Below are 17,807 nucleotides of genomic sequence, written 5' to 3' on the forward strand. Positions count from 1 at the left end.
TCTCATTTATCATTCATCACATTCATGCTTTCAACCCCCCCCAAAAAAAAGTGTAATCACAGCTTCACAGATGTGTTCGGGGACTTTTGTGCACTCGCTCATTTGGAATGTGTCCTGAGGTAAAGTCACCAGAGAATAATCTGATTTTGGTGCATTAATTAAACTTGGGTCCAGAACATAACAGACCCTCAGAAAGTCTCTTCAGACAAATCCCTACTGTCTCTTTATAGTCCGTCATAGTCCAATGTTTTGATGCATAGACGTATGAAAAATGTAAAATAGTTCACACAAGTTAGCTTCAAGGGTTTGTAGATCTAGAGCAGGCGCATCAATTGCAGGCCTGTGGGACAAGAACGAGCTTCATTATGAAATCATGTCAACTGTAAACTTTTACACGTCGAGCAATATAGAACTTTATTTTTCAGTTTGAAACCCGACTCGGAGAGAGATGACTGGGGTCGAGCTACTTGATACGGTGGTTCATCAAAACTCCATCATGTCGACGACGACCCTGGTAATGAGACTAACCTCAGACTCAAAGCAAATGCAGGTTTTTGTCCAAAGAGTTCACCTTATTATTGTGAGATCTGGCCTTTTTTGTCCGTTAACCTTGGGACTTAGGAGTTCTTCTACAACTTATATTGACACTACCTGGTCCAGAAAAAACGATGTGTGAAGATGCAGCTGATTGGACCAGCACTCTGATGAACCCGCTGTTCATCTGTTATAGTGGCCGCCCATTAAGTCGTGGCGCTAATAGATTTCATTGTATTCAACAGCTGTCAGTCAAATTTGGTTGTTTAGGGTTTTCAAAATCACTGGATTGAACTAAATGAATGTTTGGATTGCATCGAAAAGAATGTGCCATATTCAGGGTAAACTCAGGTAATGACAAAAATGTAAAAAGTTAATTGCGTTGTGTCCTGCAATATTGTAAAAATTGCAAAATGATATTACTAGATTCTAAATTCTGAGAACATCCGACAGCACGGTTGATTAAAGATCCGGATTTGTTACCTTATTTGTGGCGTCGATGAACTTCACCCCTTTGTACGACACGGAGAGGATGATGGTCGGCACTTTCTTCATCTGTTCTGTGGACTTCTTGAAAGACATGGAAGGCGGGAACAAAAATATGAGATTGGAAAAACCACACTGACACTTCAAACACTTGCTAAAGATATAAAGTATATTTAATATAAGCCATACAAACGAGTTACTATGACTATAAACAAGTAAACTTCTTCCACAGACTGTGAACTCTGTGGCAGATACAACGATACAGTTAATCTGTAGATGTTTGTTTTGAAAAGTCAGTTTTTGCATCACACCCTCATTACAAGAAACGCACAGAGAAAAGCAAATGCTACTTTTGAGTTAAAGGATATTGATAAAAAAAATACTAGTTTGTTCGGTTGATTATTGTTTTATCTAACCGTGTTACTGCTGTGGTAAAAGCACTGTTCAGAAAATTCTTAATTTATTTAATGAAATATATTAAAAGCGTTTTTCTGTCAGAGATGAGTAAATTTCTCATCATTACTGTGATAATGATTGTATCACTTTGGCCTTGATTTCACGATCCAAGAAGCTGCTGCAGATGATCTACACCTTCTTTCTACTTTGGAGATGAGCCTGATTGTAGAGCCTCGGCAGCATCACAGCTCCGACTGTCAGTCTACCTGCCAGAAAGCCTTCGCGTGCTCAAAGAAAGCGGCGTGAGATGAGTTTCTCATCTCATCTCCCTGCATAACATTTTTCTAATGTTCATCACAAACTCTCACCACCAGAGCGCCGCACACTCTCTCTCTCTTTGTTTTTATTCTTTACTCGCTGCATCTCCCGCGCTGCTGTCGTGCCGGAGAAGAAAAACAAATCCAGAACCGACTGGTTTGACTTACGGAAGAACGATGAAGACTACGATTTAAACCACGTTACTGAACGATGCGCGTCGTGTGTATCTCGACGAGCGGAAACACAGTCGCATTGACGCCTGTGAATGTGAAACTGTATCCACGCGCCGCAGCTCAAACCAAAGAGAAACAAAAGGATATAAAAAGACGTGGAAAACAGCAGCAAACAGTGGGAGGTGTTGAGGAGGATCTTAAAAGGTAACCTGAGGTAACCGTGTGGGTGTTGGGTGGGGGGGGGGGGGGGGGGTTTGTCAGTCTCCAGCCACCCAGTCCAGAGCATTATAAATAAACCCCTCTTATACTTAATCCACCGTCATAATTTTGGAGTTCAAGTGCAGTGGCTCAGATTAGAGAAACCAATAACTGTTTCCCAGCGTTGCTGGGAAGAAAATTTAAATGAAAGAACTCTCGTTAAGTAGGTCAATGTAGATTTACTCCATTAAAAAATAATGCCCAACTATAAAGTCTTTATTCCTGCAGTAAGATTATCTATAAAAAAAAGAAGCTGTGTGATTTAGTTTCCGTCTATATTTGAAACAGCAACAGGAAGTTCACCTCTTACAGGCTCGTCACAATAATAGTTCCTGCCCTGAACTTTATAGCTCAGAAGATAAAAAAACATGCAACTACTTTCATTATGATGATGAGTATAGATTCGCTCTACCACACTGGTGTTTATAAACAAGTGGAACACCATTTGCTTTATTGCGTTCTCCTAGTAATATCTGTGAAACTCTAGCGAGGGGGTCTTACCCTCATTTTGGCACAGGCATCTTGTGTGGACTCCGTCCCCCTCAGCTCCTTCACCAGCATCGAGCCCAGGTACTGTTGAGACGACACACAATTCACACAACCGGTTAGACTTTTTTGTCAATATAATAATTCACAGTGAATCTCTTTATGTGTTGTGAGTCGATCACCAAATAATAACTTGCAAACTGAATGTGTTGCTGAACATCAACGTTTGGTTGATACGTATCGCGATACAGGGTCAACGATACGATACAATTGGATATGATAGGAACAAGGATATATATTTGTAGTACTGTCCGAGTACTTGACTCTGATGCCTTTATTTTGAAACCCAAATATGTCCAAATATCAGCTTTAAAAGCACCTTGAGTCGACTGTATCCTCTTGTCCTCAGTCATTGCAAGACCCACGGGATTTATTGTTCTTTTAGCTGTGTAAGACATACTGACTGTTACTATCCAGCGGCTGGAAGTTTAATATCAACAAATGCTCTGAATATTTTCCTGCAAATTGAAATTCTGATACATTTCAGAAATATAATTATTTTATACTATACACAATTTAAGTGTATCGATATTTTCTTAAACACTGAGTCCACTAGATAACCATTTCGTCTGCTCTGCATTTCCCTTTTAAATTTCATTGGTTGTTTAAAAGTGTGCGATGTCGTGGATCACGACTGAAACGACGTTGCTGACGAGACTCTTTCTTCATCCGACTCCACGAGGGTTGCAGCTGATCCGCGACGACTTGCATCAGGAATATTCATGCATCTACGGAGACTAGACGATGAACTGCGTGGGAAGACCTTCCACCCTTGACGGTGTTTAACAAGGACAGCAACAGTTTCCGTTCACAGTCGACCACCTAATGGTCGTGACACTCATGTCATGCCGGCGGCGTCGCACAAATGCCCTTATTCCCTTAAGTGGGACAGTAACAAGGCTTTTAGTGGATTAGAGGAGAACTATTTACAATTGCTTTTATTTCATAAGTGTTTTACTCCAGTTAATGAAACAAAAAGCGCCCCAGTGGATTCATCCCACAAATTAATGAGCAAATTAATTTGATTGCGGAGACAAAACAACAGCTTGCTTAATGCGATGAGCCTCTTTTTATGTCGCACAGACGGAGACTTAGTCATGTTTTCCGGCCGTCTGGTCTTTGATGGATCACACGGAGGTCATCGGGGGCTCTCCAAAGCAACTAACAATATTAAACCTCTTGTTATTGTAGACTCGCCTGCATTAGCCAAGAAACAGCAATCGCTTGTCGGCACAGCGTCCTTTTACTTTTGTGGGAAATGAAAAGCAAACATTGACTTGAGGAGTTCTGTCCCGAGGACATCTTTAAAACGATTATTTCATTTATTTATTTCCATTAACAGAGTAAGAATAATCAAAAATGTATTTAATTCTTGTTGTTTGTTGACCCTTGTGTTATCGCAGAGACAACACAAGGGATACCTCAAACACATTTGTTTTTCGGGCCTTTGGGTCACCTCGACCCAGAGATAAAACAGTTTAAAATAGAAAATAATTAATTAAATTCATATCTATAAAATAAAATGATCTTAACGAAATATAACAAAATAAAATGAAATACTTACACATGTACTTTGTATATGTACATTAAAGTGTACATATACAATCTTTTAATATGAATAAATAATTTATATTTTATAATATTAGCTGTGAATTCTAACAAGAGACTTGATAAAGGATTAAGCAATGAATTTACCCACAAGGCAACATTAAAAAAAAAGTGTAAATTAATAACAAAATCTTTATCCTTATATGTCCTTAATTTGTTTATCATTAGGTAAACAAGAATTTCTGTATATAATCCAGAGTCATGATTTAAAAATATGTAATTTTACAAGCAGTGAAATTTAAGTAAGTAAGTAAAAGTAATATGTATGATTAGAATTAAAAATACAAGAATGTCTTAATATTATTAATACTAAGTAGGCAAGAAAATGAACTAAATCAGAAATAAATAACTGCAGATTTGATTATAAAATATTTATACGACAATAAAATAAAATTTCAAAAGGGATTTTTAATGAAGTCATGTTTGTATAATTAATTCCCCGGGGCCAGATATGTTTTGTGTAAGCTGTTCCCACAAAGCTTGGCGTCCGGGAACAAATTTCTATCGTTTTATGGAACATCATTTGACAGTGAAGTAACAAACATACCATTGGGACAAAACTATTAAACCACCCAGAATATATTCAGCATGTTCTGTGTAATAGCTCGTATATCTACCCTGACAAAAAGTACACTCTGCTGTAGAGAAAGGGAGAATAACTCCTCATCGAACATATCCTTTATTTCATCCATTTGGCCCATGCACCGTGTTCCATTAATTTATTCAAGCACCAACACAGCACTTTTTCCTCTTTATTGCTATTCATTCCCCGTCTCTTTCGCCCGCCATCCCCCTGCTCTGTCGTGGCTCATTTATCTCACTTCCCCGGCCCTTCTGGAGCCAGTTGTTCTGGGACGGCAGAGATTTTGTCATGAACGGCTTCATGAAAGTGCAGCCACAAACTCTGCACCAGTTACGAGTCTGATGGTGTCCACTGATGCCGTCAGGCTGCTGAGGTCACCTCTCGGATATCTGGGTATTACAGGGTGGATCTGGAGCTTGATGTTTGGTCCCACATCGTCTTCTTTGACTCAATATATATATCTTTGTTTTGTCCTCTGTGGTGAGTCAGGTATCACTTATATATTACAGAATAGGGTATTCATCACCATTTTTAATGTCATTTTCTTATATTATTCAATCATCACCTCATATATTGATATTTTAGTTTACACAGGCTCTAGTTTTTCTTTGTATCATAACGGCAAATATTCAATGCCACATTTTTTTTCATAAAATGATGCTGTTACATATTTAACAACATCACATATTATTTTCTGTTGCATTTGTATTAGCATTCTTAAAAATCTAGAAACAATATTTATCATATATACAAAAAAAGTAATAAATGGGTCATTAATTTAGCATCTATATTCCAGAGGGATCTAAAAAAAAACGGGAAAAAGAATTATATATATATTGGCGTATTTGACAAAAACTCATAAGACATAAATCTATATTATTATTATTTTAATTGTGACCATAGTGTCTTTTTTTAACCACTCAAATATCTCCTTAACATTTTTGTTTTCTGCATTAGGTTTTTAAGGTTTGTGATTAGAGTTAAAGAAACCGCGTCTTTGTAATAGTCGAAATGGATATATAATGTGGTAGAATTTAAAACAAAGGTCAGAGAGTGTTGTAGATGTGAAAAAGGCTAGTTATGTCTACGTGAAAATGAATGAAAAGTGTAGATTTTTATTGCAAAATGAAACATTAAGAGACTCACATAGGCTTCGTAGTCGCAGGACTGAAAGATGAGCTTCTCGGGGTGGTGCTGCCAGTACTGCACCGGGGTGGACGACGTGGCCTCGTTGGGTGGGCGTAATGTGATGGGCTCGCACCACTCGCCAGCCTGAAAGACACCAACCAAACATAACATCAACGGTGGGCGCCGAGACCGGAGGATAACACGCCGAGACAAGGTTGACATAACTCACTGGCATGATGAAAGTCTTTGAGCGCCGCCGAACGTCGGGAACGTTTCCCTAAACGAGCCCTGGGAGCTTCAGAGCCAGCCAGGAGGATATTAAAATTCAATGATTATGGCTGGCTCCTGCCTCTTCACTCCCTCCTCCTCCATCTCTGGATCAAATTCACCCCCCCGATTAAATGAACATTCGTTTGATCGCGGAAAACTAAATGTTTTGCTCGTGTCTGAGGAAGCGCTCGTGAGCATATGTGAGTTAAATCTCCAACAGATCGTTGGCTCGTGGCTGTGGAGGTGAGATTGCGGAATCAGATGCTGGATAAACATCCCGGGGCGAAGGCTCTATGAAAGACATCTGCCCGATCTTTGCTGATTTCCATCGGCTTAACAAGCTCCCCCGAAACTCTGAGACCCGGCTGATGACTGCGGCCGACGGAATTTGAAGCCGTCCGGAACCAGAGGAAATATCTAATGCCACCAATAATCAGGTATTAATAAGTATCATCGATAAAGGTCAGATTGTAGCGTGGTTAGCTCATAGCCTGAGAGGTTGTGAGTTCAATCCCAGCTTGGATGAGATTTGGCCGAGTGTCCTTTACCCCGATGGCTCCTGATGGTTGAGCTGGCAAGCTGCGTCGCAGCCTACTCCCACCAGTGTGTTATTTGGGTGCTAAAAAGCATAGAAAAGTGCTATATAAGAAATAGCCATTTACCATTAGCCATACATAGTTGTGGTAATAACTACCATAAATGTCCCTTTCCCTGAGGGAAGAAATGACCGTGAGAATCATATGGAGCTTGCCCCGATCTGTGATGGTAAAAAGTGAGCTAAGCCAAAAGGCAAACCTCCCTGTATACCCCTGATCTACATCCCTACCCTCACCTATGATCACGAACGGTGGGTAGTGCCTGTGAGAACGAGATCGCAGGTACAATATTGGATGGCTAGGCTCTTATCTAAGAGATAGGGTGAGAAGCATGGTCATCCAGGAGAGACTTCTGCGATGAAAGTGGCTACAGACAATGGCTCTCAGCTGGCAAAAAAATAAATCAAATAAAGTTTAATGGAAAGACACTTGATTACTAAATGTAATCTGGTCAAATACTGAGACCAGAATGGAAAACTGAAGAGTTTCGCTCGGTCTTTAGGGTGTCAACTGCTACGCCAATGTTTCCCTCGGTGTTCAATGAAAGGAGGTTTGACACTGATGCACACACACACACACTTGAGAGCCACGAGTGTGTGACAGCAACAAGCTCTGTAATTCACTCAGAGACACAAAAAGACTCTAATCGTCCCGAATCAAAACACAGCTGCCGCCTCGCACGGGTGTTCGTGCGCTACCTTTGCTAGGAAATGAAAACGGTCTTGGATGTTACTCTACTCTACAGGGATCGGTTCAGATTTCGAGTTTTACCGATTGACCCGTACCTCCTGTTTCTTTGGTCGCCGCCCAAAGGCTGGTGAGCAAAGGCTCACACACACACATTGTTCAGTGGTCATCCATTCATAAACCTGTCCTCTCTTGACGCCATTCATGCTCACCATGCTGACTTGTGCCATCTGCCGCTCCAGCTTGGACCGTGGCACGTCCTCAAAGTAGTTGTCGTTGCTGCGCTGCCTGCGCCTGGCGTCCGCCTGCATGATGAGATGCTGCACGTCCAGCGAACCGCCCGGGACCCCCGCCGTGTACGCCGCCTGGCCGACCGAGGGGCTCAGCTGAGGAGGCGTGTGGTTCCCGCCAGGCTCCTGGGAGAAGGAAAGGCAAGAGCTCATTCATCATTTTTTTTTTTTTTTTGTTGCAATATTCTCTTTAAGTGCTTCGAGTACAATAAGTAGGGCGACTTGAACTGCCGGAGCGCCGTCACATTTAATCATCCCGCCTCGGTGTCACGGTGCTTTTCTTCGAGCAGCTTCACAAAATCAAGCGCTCTCAGTGACCCCCCATGGGCTCCTTCTAAAAGAACCGGTGGAAGGCATCAATCAGATCAGGTATGATACACGGTGACCGATCCTCGATCTTGTTCCTACATCCCAGGGAGTCAGACAGAGATAATAGCAGCGTGCCTTTGAAAAAAAAAAGTAGGCGTATAATTCATTTGATTAATTACACCTGCAATGACACGACTTGTCTTGAATCACTTACATCCCGTTTTTTTTATTCAACTCCTCCATTTTACCGGTTTTAACACCAGTCTCCCTTAGAATGATAAAACCAATGGTCATAAAAGCAATGTTCTCCTTCTTAATGTGCTGCTTGATGGAAGGCTGAGGCAGAATCACAGAGTCATGGCACAAGACGTCACTTTTTGTCCGTGTTGTTGAAGATCTAGCTTTCGTCGCAATCTGAACCCTGGACAATGATCTAATGACCGTTTTATGGCCTGTAGGGTCAGGGTCCAAGGCAATACCCGACCCTTGCTCTGAACCTAACCAATAGCCATGATCCTGATCCACACCCTGACCATGACCTTACCCCTTAGCATATCCCTGTTTGTGATCCTGACTCTGACCCTGACCCCCTCGTCAAACCTTAACCCAGACTGTCTGGGATCGTCGTGATCTTACAATAGCTTACCCTTAACGAAATGGCTCTCGGTGGTTTTTGTGGCGTGTCCTCGTGTAGCCGGTCCCCCAATGAGGCCAAGATCCGTTTTCTATGTCCAATAAGGCTGATCTTCAGGACCTGGAAACACAAACATTCAAAGGTTTACTTTTGGGTCGGAGGTAAACACTCTTCTCATATAGAAGAAGCCGATTCTAACCTTTAGTTCTCTTATTACCCGGTGTGTTTGTCATCAGTGTAACACAAATAAACAAGGGACAGATTTCATTCGAACTTTCAGGAACCTTTAATGAGATAACTGTGAGATAATCACGTGCTAAAGCTTCTGTGTGTGTTCTGCGAGATAGTTCTAGAATCTATATTTCAATTGAGCTCATTGCTATAAATGGTATTTCAAATGGTATTTTAATCACTATAAGAGTTTCTTAACATTGTTATGAATGAAGTATATAAGACAAGAAAACACCTTCATCATGTTTGTTAATCGTTATAGTGGAATAACCGGTTCAACTTACTTCTCTTATAAATAAACTATATATTCACTGTGTGTGTTTCTCTGGATAGAATTCGTATAAAATCCATCCCCAGTTGAACATCACAAACATATATCCTTCATGCTACGTTTCAAAGCATGAACAATCCAAAATCCACTCATCTGCTATCATCATGACAGAAATATGTCACTAATATCATTATTAGAATCACACGGAACAAAAGATATTCACGGAGGACGAGTGGAATTGGCCGTTAGAAGTGATTATGAGAGAGGATATAAAAAGCCGCGCAGCAAACAAAAGAACCTCTCACTCAGGCTGTTACATCACTGGAGTGTTCATTCAATTGGTTTGTTTTAACATGAGTATTCCGTGGTTGTGTACCAAAGACACACACACACACACACACGCACACAATGAGCAGACAAAGCATCACAGCGAAGAGGCGGGAGATTAAATTAGCTCCTAATTCTCTTGTAATTCCTACCTTTGATCTTTTTCCTCCGAGTGAAACAACTTGAACTTATAAGTCCCAAAAATCTCAAAACAAACCAGTGACACACGTTTTTGATCAGGTTACGTCTATTATGGCAAGTTGATCACGAGGACATTGAATCATGTTATTTCAGGATAGTTTAGTTAGAACATCAAAAAACAAATGATGTTTTCATCAAACGTTCTGGTGTGTTTTGTCGCATTGGTTCCATTTACGAAGCAAAAGCTTGAATCCGAACCATCTTCTCATACGTCTTCAATGAGTTTGAATCACCGACTAGTGTAAAGCGGGTTCTTAAATACATGCCTGTGATTAAACATGATTCAATTACCTCTTGAACTCACCATTAATTTATACTTATTAATTTAAGACGTAATTAAGCTGTAGGTCCTCGACACGATCGGCGAGGGAGTTCATGCACTCAAAGCAGTGCAGAGAGACAAAGTATACATAGTATATGCCTCAACACCAATATATTTAATCCATTTGAAGATGAATAAGGAACAAATCGAAGATTTTCATGCTTCGCTAACATTTTAAATATGAGGACAGTACAAAATTTCAAGGGACTTTCTCCATGGTGAGCTGGCTCGTTGTTGCCCCAGACAATTTTGGGAACCGTCTTAGTTTTGGTCCAACTCAACAGAGCATGTGCAGCTAGTTGACAAATTGGCTCATTTTGTTCATGGTAAAAACAAATATAAAGACTCACTGTAGCTTCTAGTAGCGAGGGCGATGATGTCTTTACCTTAAATGATGCACCACCCAATCTTACCACCTATAGATGTTTCAAACTGAAGGCAAAGGGGCGAATTCGCCCCACAATCATTTCTCGTCGCCTGCTGGATGGTTTAGTCAAAAGTAGATTCTTCATGTTGATATCCTGACCTATACAGTTCCATGCGTCTACCGTCATTTTTAACTACAAGCCGCTACTTTTTTCCAAATGCTCAAAACCTGTTGCTTAGGTAATGGTGTGGCTAACTTCCACCGGGGGGCGCTCTCCAGCAATAAAACTGAGGAATTTGATACTTAGAGCATTAAAAGATTTTTGCCATCTTGTGTGATTGAGCTCGACATGACTGTCATAGATGGTTAATATGAATAAACCAGAAGTAGATAAATACATAGTAACAATAAACCTGGACACGATATGGATTCAGTCAAACCGCAGCTGTCCACAGTAGGAATTCTAATATCTATATTATATGTAAATCCACTTTAAGAAGGTGATCCTCCAGAGACACACACACACTTTCCACTGGAAAAAAGAAAAGCTTTCCTGAAAAGCATCTATTCTTTGGTGACAGCGAAGGCGTCAGACTGTGCCAGTTACTGCCAATTGCAGAGACAATCTGGAACATGGAGCGTTCAACAGAGCTGCTGTTTGTTCCACCTTCTCTCACGACCACCAGCTCCTGGTGCTTCGTGCTGGAGATTTTCCACTCGCGGTGGGTGTGAGAGAATGTATGTCAGGGCCAAAAGATGTTAATTACTTTTCTGATAGTGTAATCGTTCTCCCAAAAGAACCATTTTGAGTCAGCAAGGAGGGAAACACACAGGCTGTATCACCACATGAGTCATGGAGAGTTTAATAGCACTAATTCTTACACAAACAGCGAAGATGAATGGGTTTTTTTTTATGTTATACAGTTATGAAACTGTAATTATTAAGAATGTAAACTTTAACAAGAGCCTTACTGTTGAGACGTCCAGTAGGCTGTGCATTTTGAGGGTCCTTAGAAATATATTTAAAAAAAATTATTTGTAATCAATACCTTCATTAGTTTAATCCTGTTACATTTTGGTATCATTGAGTCAGGAATTAGAAATTACTTTGTCTGATCTAGTAGTTAAGATAAATCCAAGTTGCTTAAAAAAAAAAGCCCTTTAAGGTTTAGGTTCTTTTAAGAGTCGCAACGATATGTATAACCCTAAAAATATTCAATATTGGTTGTGACCACCGGAAGTGAGTTTAAAGGCTCCAAAAAACAACTTCCATGAATTGAAAATTGTAAAGCAGGCTTTACGCATTATGGTCTGTTTTTGTCCAAGTTTCTCCCCTTCCTGATGAAGGATAATACCTGATAAACAGCCATAACTGTGCGATATCTTCGATTTAAAGAAAGATTCTGGTCCTTGGTATGTGGAGCAGAATGTAGACAATCAAGAATCGAACTGACTGTTTCTCACGCATAAATCAAATTGCTTAAGATTAACATGACATAACTTCGCAGACCAGGACATGAACTTTCAACACAAGTTCACGTTGAAAATAAGGTTTATTTTGGGTATGTTACCGTTTGTGTGTTTTATAAATGATTGTTCCTTGCAGGGCCGGGTCTAGACAGGCATGTATGAGGGGGCAGCCACAAATCTTGAGGGGGCATTGTGCCAGGCCCCCTCTTGCCCCTGCCTAGACCCGGCCCAGGTTCCTTGTGGAGTTAGAATCAGTGCATTAATGTCATGCATGTCAAAAACCAACAACCGTCTTAAGGCATCTAAGGTAAGCCATTTCTAAACAATTTCACTGAAATAAGAAAGAACAAACATCCACGATAAACTTCACCTCTTTATTGTTCCTTCCTACGTACGCACAGAGCTGCCAGAAAGGTTAAACTATTTCGGATCAGTATCATCAGCATTATTTTCTGATATTACGATGTTAAATCTTAAATGTCAAAAATTGAGATAAGCTTCCGTACTTTCTCGTATGAGTCAAATTTTCTTTACCATCCTTAACTTAAATTGTATTTAAATCTTCTCTGATATTTAACTTAGATACAATTGGGTAATCATCAATGCATAATCCTTCTATGTTCACATGCTTTATTTTATTTTAATCATACCTTCTAGTCACACATATCAACCATAAACCCATGAACCTCATTGGTTGTCCAGCTATTGCTTCATCTCTAACACTCCAGGGTTGTCCAGAACATCTCTACTCTCCAACATCATCTCCAAATGCCTCCACAAGAGCCGTCCCCCCTGATTTACCAGTACTTATTCAACCCTCAGTCTCTCCACCACACATCATGGTAGCTCTAACTCTGGTCCCGTAAGACGGTGTCAAACTTTTAAAACCGTTTCATTGGCTCTTTATCGTGGTGGCACCTCAAGTAGACATCGCTTATTATCCTTCCTAAAATATCACCGTCACGACTCCACATTCCATTTGTGCAACTACTCCGACATCATCATTACCATCCTAGCAGACCATGAAAGTAGACTTCATATAGATGGAGCGGCTACTTCTCGTCCGACTCATTCCAGGCGTCAGTTCCCAGCAGGACTTTATTCATCAAAGTAAAAGCAAGCAACGTAACCTTTAAATCATGAGACCACGAACACGACTCAAAGTGCAGCTGTATAAGTCTGACCCAGATTGACGAGGGAATGTAGCCCAAGCTTTATGGGTTCTGATAAAAGATTCAGCCGCCGATGTCTCCGCGTCTCTGGAGAACGTGATGGCGTGACTCTTCTTCATCCGCCTGCTGCTCGTTCATCACAAACGCTCGGGACGTGGCTGGTGATCGTACGTCTGTTTTTCCACACTGTACCTTACGCAACAACACACACTCCATCTACACTGGAAGGCTCAACCTCAGCCTGAAGTTCACCCATCACCATAGCAACAGAGAGCAGCAGCAGAAGTCACCCACACACAGACACGCATCTCTTTCCACCCCTTTCTTAAATAAACAGCGCGTGGATTTGTATGCACACACACACACACACACACACATACACACACACGAGGTGTTAAATTTCTGCTGGTGCAAGATAACCTTTTTTCTCTCAATGTTTCTAGTTATTTAGTTATTCAGTAACAACACATTGTGCTTGTGCAGAAAAACAGTAACTCAAAGTGAGGGATCCGAGAGGTTCCCAATCAAGAGTGGAGATCTGATCTTCCCATTTCTAACGTCCACCAACTATTCCCTCAAAAATGATGATCGTAATCGCTCATGGATCAACTAATGTACTCTCAGTGTGTCTCAAGCACCTGTCAGGTTACTTCAGATATTGCCATGACATCTTCAATCTTTTTCACTGTGATATGGAGAAGCAGATATTTTATACCAAGTCTCTCTCTCTTGCTTTTTTTATAAGAAAGAAATCAGTCATACGAGCTACTAGTATTTTGACACGATTTATACAATTTCATAAGACTAAAGTGATAACTTCCATGACATCTATAGCATAAACCTGTCATCTTTTTCAATTCCATATGACTAAGATGGTTAAAATAATATTATAAAGTTATTAATTAGTATAAAAATCTACATCAGATTGTTTTGTTATTTTTGGGGATAATAGTCTACATTCTCTAGAAGAGGAAAAGTTTAGCGAGAACTCGCAAGTTGACTCATCGTGGAGAATGCCAGATTACGGATAACTTGACAGAAGTACGATGTCGGTGCCATTTTGTTAAATGTTGTAGGTTACGATGACTCAACCATACACTGTTATCTCCACCTGTGTGAGCAGTGATGCTGTAATGAAGGATAGACCCATCTTATCTTGCCTCTGATTGGTTAATATTGGGTGGTGCCTCGTGTGATTGGCTGGACTAAATTCCAACTAATGAAGTGAAATTTGTGCCAAACATTAATATTAACACCATCCCTTGTCAACGGGATGATAGAACGCCACTGATTGGCTGAAAAGTAGTTCACAGTCCATGTGACCACATTCATTTAAATAGAGGTGATTTAAGGATACTCTTGAATCTAAAAGTTGTTACATAATTGAAAATGAAGACTTCATGACATGGATTGTCAACTACCAATCAATGGCGTCTTTAAAGTACCCTGGGAAGACTCCATAAGGATGAAAATCAAAGTTTTCTTTAATATAGTAAAATGTCTACTGTGCTGCGTACTTCTTAACTAAGACGACCGAACTGATTGAAAAATAAAATGGAATAACACACTTTGTCAGACCAGGAATTGGTAAAACAGAGCTTCATGTGCGGTACAAAGTGCCCTCAGATCTTTTATCTGAAGTTTAGTTCACTCTTAAAAAAGAGCATGTAACCATGTACCGATAATAAGCACACTCTCTCCGTGTGTCGGACACATTCTGTACCTCACCTGAATTGCTGTCTTTTCATGCAGAGCCAATTTATAACATTTGAAAATGAAGGTGTGATGCCCCTCGAGTCTTTCATCTTAAACATTACGCAGCATCTATTAAGGTTAATTGAATTATCAACACAACATTTTTAGCTGCTCTTTCATTATCATTAAATAATGGTTGCTAAAACAAACAGCAACAGAGATGGAGAAACAATGGATAAACACAAGTTTAATATTTGAAGAAGTTGTTTTGTTCTCTTGGTAAACACTCAAGTTTGTGCCCATGAACCAGAATTGTAGATCGACGTATAAAAAATGTAACTTGAACGCTGCACTGATTCAACGTTCAATATTTTATCAGAAGAATTTCAAGGCTTTTCATTTCTTCATCCCTTTTGGTATCCTCTTGATCTCATCTCAGTTGTTTTTTTTTTTACAGATCAAATGTTCGCATCGAGCTGAGAGCTACAAAACTAGTGATGTCTGTTCCACTTATAGAACCACTGCCTGGTCAGTCATCCCGAACCTACAGGTCATATTTGAAGACAATAAAGTCCCAAAAGTATCTTCTAGTGAAAAAGAAAGTCAACCATTTTTTTTCATGATTTATAATATCTCCCCAAGAAAACACAGCTGACAGGACTTACCATCCATTCCAGTCTTGCTTTCAAAACCGTAGAGAGATGCGAGTTCGGGGGCATCGTACTTGGCGAGAGTCTCTCGGCTGTATTTGTGGCTTCTCTCTGCAAGTGTGTTTGCCAATCGATGCTGCTAATCCTGTTAACAATCCAGTTAGCCCAGATTGAACAGGCTTGATTAACGGATTAGCCGACGCACATACGGCTCTCAGAGACTCTCGCAGTACGTTCTGTCTGCTCGTCGTTTAAATATAGGAGAAGAAAACTTTGGGGGAAAAAAATTAAACTGCCCTTCTTAAGCTTACCTGAACTGTGATAAAAGTCTTTATCAAAATAAACTATTTTTGTCTCGCTCAGCAGGAGGCCAACCCAGAAATAACATTTTCCAGTTCACAGTCTGGGCTCTTTGTTGACACATTAAAGGTGTTATGAGGATGATTGTCGTCTATTACAGTTTAATACAAGGGTCCCTAGCCTCTTTTTTGCACCATGGACCAGTCTAATGTGTGAATTACTTTTATTTTCTGCGTCCGTGTGTGTGTGTGTGTGTTTCTATGATGAAAATCTAAACTCATGGTCGTTCAGAGCGGTGAACTCGCACACAGTTAAGCTCCAAATAATACCAGCAGAACAGAACACAAACAAATACGGTTATAATGGAACGTATTAGTTGTGCGGCTAATTTCCGTATGTTTCTATAGGTGTCGGGAATGTGTGTGTGTGGGTGTTGGTATGGCTTTGTGCACGTATTAGGAGGTTGTTTTCGTTCCCTGTACTCTGGGAGCAGTCTGAAGTTCTAGGAACTTCTGCGCTATTTTTTAAATTTTGTCAAATTCCTCCTTCATTTTTTTGTGGAGGGTGAGTGTTAGAAGATTGTTTTATTGAACGTCCTGTTCTCTCTGTGCTGGTGTGAAGTTGTGTTTGTGGTGTCGTGGGTGGGACCCACGGGGAAGATGAAGGGATGAATATCGGAGAAAGGCTTTGTTAGAAATATGAGCACGATCACTTTGTGTTTTTTTCATAGTTTCCGACACCTTTGAACCACTTTTTAAAAGTACCCGATACCTATCACACCTGTAATGATTTACATTTTCATCTTTGTTTTTGTAGGTTTAGGGTCGACTTTGTAATTGCTGACATCAGCAATCTCCTTTTCTTAGCTTATCATAAACACTAGCATCTTAATAGAATATTATAGTGACATGAAGATTCATCTATATTGAGTCAAATTTAAGTGTAAGTTTAGTTTGACTCACACGCTTTAATCCTTGTTGTTCTGCATCTTGTCTGTCATCCTCTATTTATCGACCATGAAGGCAACGTGAGGTGTTGTCAGCGTGAGCTAGAAAATGAACAACTGTTTGGCTAAAAAAAGAAAAAAAGAAAAAAGGTTTCCCAAGGGAGGTGAATCCGGTCAGCTCACCGGAGCGCTGGAGCAAGTGATGGGTCCATCAGGAGAACCACTGTCTGTGCTCAGGCTAGCACACACTTTTAATGATGAACAAGGAGGAGAGTTAACTCTTTTCCTCCGACCCTCTGCTCCAGTTAACAGTCCACTGACTCCGCTGTCTACCTGAGCCGTCTTTTGACAACCCTTTTTGCAGATATATAGTTCTTTACTTTTATTCACAGAAATAAAGTTAAAGGGATAATTCAGCCAAAATTCAAGTTTAATCATTTTCTACTCGCCCTCATGTCGACTAAGAGTTGAGATAAACTAGAATTGCATGTCCAGGCTAATGTAACAACAGGGTTATTTTTACGTCCAAAAACTTAACCTCCATGGTGCTTAACTTTAACTTCCATCTTGAAAGCCGAAATTAGGAACCGTTCAGAAAAAAAAAGAAAGTCTATATTTTAAGCCTGTTCCCAGTCTCTCTGGGTAAATCTCACGCAAGCTCCAAGTGTGTATTTCACTGTCAAAAAATAAAATGCTGTGTCAGTGCGCATAAGATTTTAAAAAATAAGCTTAAATTATGGAATTTATTTTCCTAACATGTCTGGGCTTCAACACAAGGGGGGCATTATAGAAGCAGTATGAAGGTATTTGGAAGTTTTTAAGGGTGTCCTTTTGGACAGAGGCGATTTAGTAACTCCAGAAAGAAACAGATTAATCTGAAAATAATCCCAAAACGTAATTGAAATGAGGGTGCACTATCCCTTTAATAAACCATCGCTTTACAGAGTGTATGTTTGGTCCTCCAGGCTTCTGTCAATATGACCAATGGCCTCTCTCTGGGAGGTTGTGACTCCTGGTAAGTGACGAACCTCTGCAGGCA

The 17,807-nt window shown here is 40.3% G+C and overlaps 1 protein-coding gene across 3 annotated transcripts in view; it reads right to left on the bottom strand.

Annotated features, from left to right (window-relative positions):
• The window catches only part of anks1b (ankyrin repeat and sterile alpha motif domain containing 1B), a 186,727-nt gene that overhangs the window by 9,963 nt on the left and 158,957 nt on the right, over positions 1 to 17,807 (bottom strand). For 2 of the 3 annotated variants that reach the window (XM_087787324.1, XM_087787322.1), the window contains exons 20-24: positions 8,829 to 8,936; positions 7,796 to 7,999; positions 6,049 to 6,174; positions 2,667 to 2,738; positions 1,018 to 1,104 (exon numbers count right to left, since the gene is read on the bottom strand). In XM_087787324.1, coding sequence (XP_087643450.1) covers positions 1,018 to 1,104; positions 2,667 to 2,738; positions 6,049 to 6,174; positions 7,796 to 7,999; positions 8,829 to 8,936 — 597 coding nt within the window. The remainder of the gene's footprint in view (positions 1 to 1,017; positions 1,105 to 2,666; positions 2,739 to 6,048; positions 6,175 to 7,795; positions 8,000 to 8,828; positions 8,937 to 17,807) is intronic. The other variant, XM_087787323.1, reaches the window with a different exon arrangement.

This window comes from Callionymus lyra, chromosome 3 (genome assembly GCF_982586985.1).
Source record: "Callionymus lyra chromosome 3, fCalLyr1.hap1.1, whole genome shotgun sequence".
Lineage (NCBI taxonomy): Eukaryota > Metazoa > Chordata > Actinopteri > Syngnathiformes > Callionymidae > Callionymus > Callionymus lyra.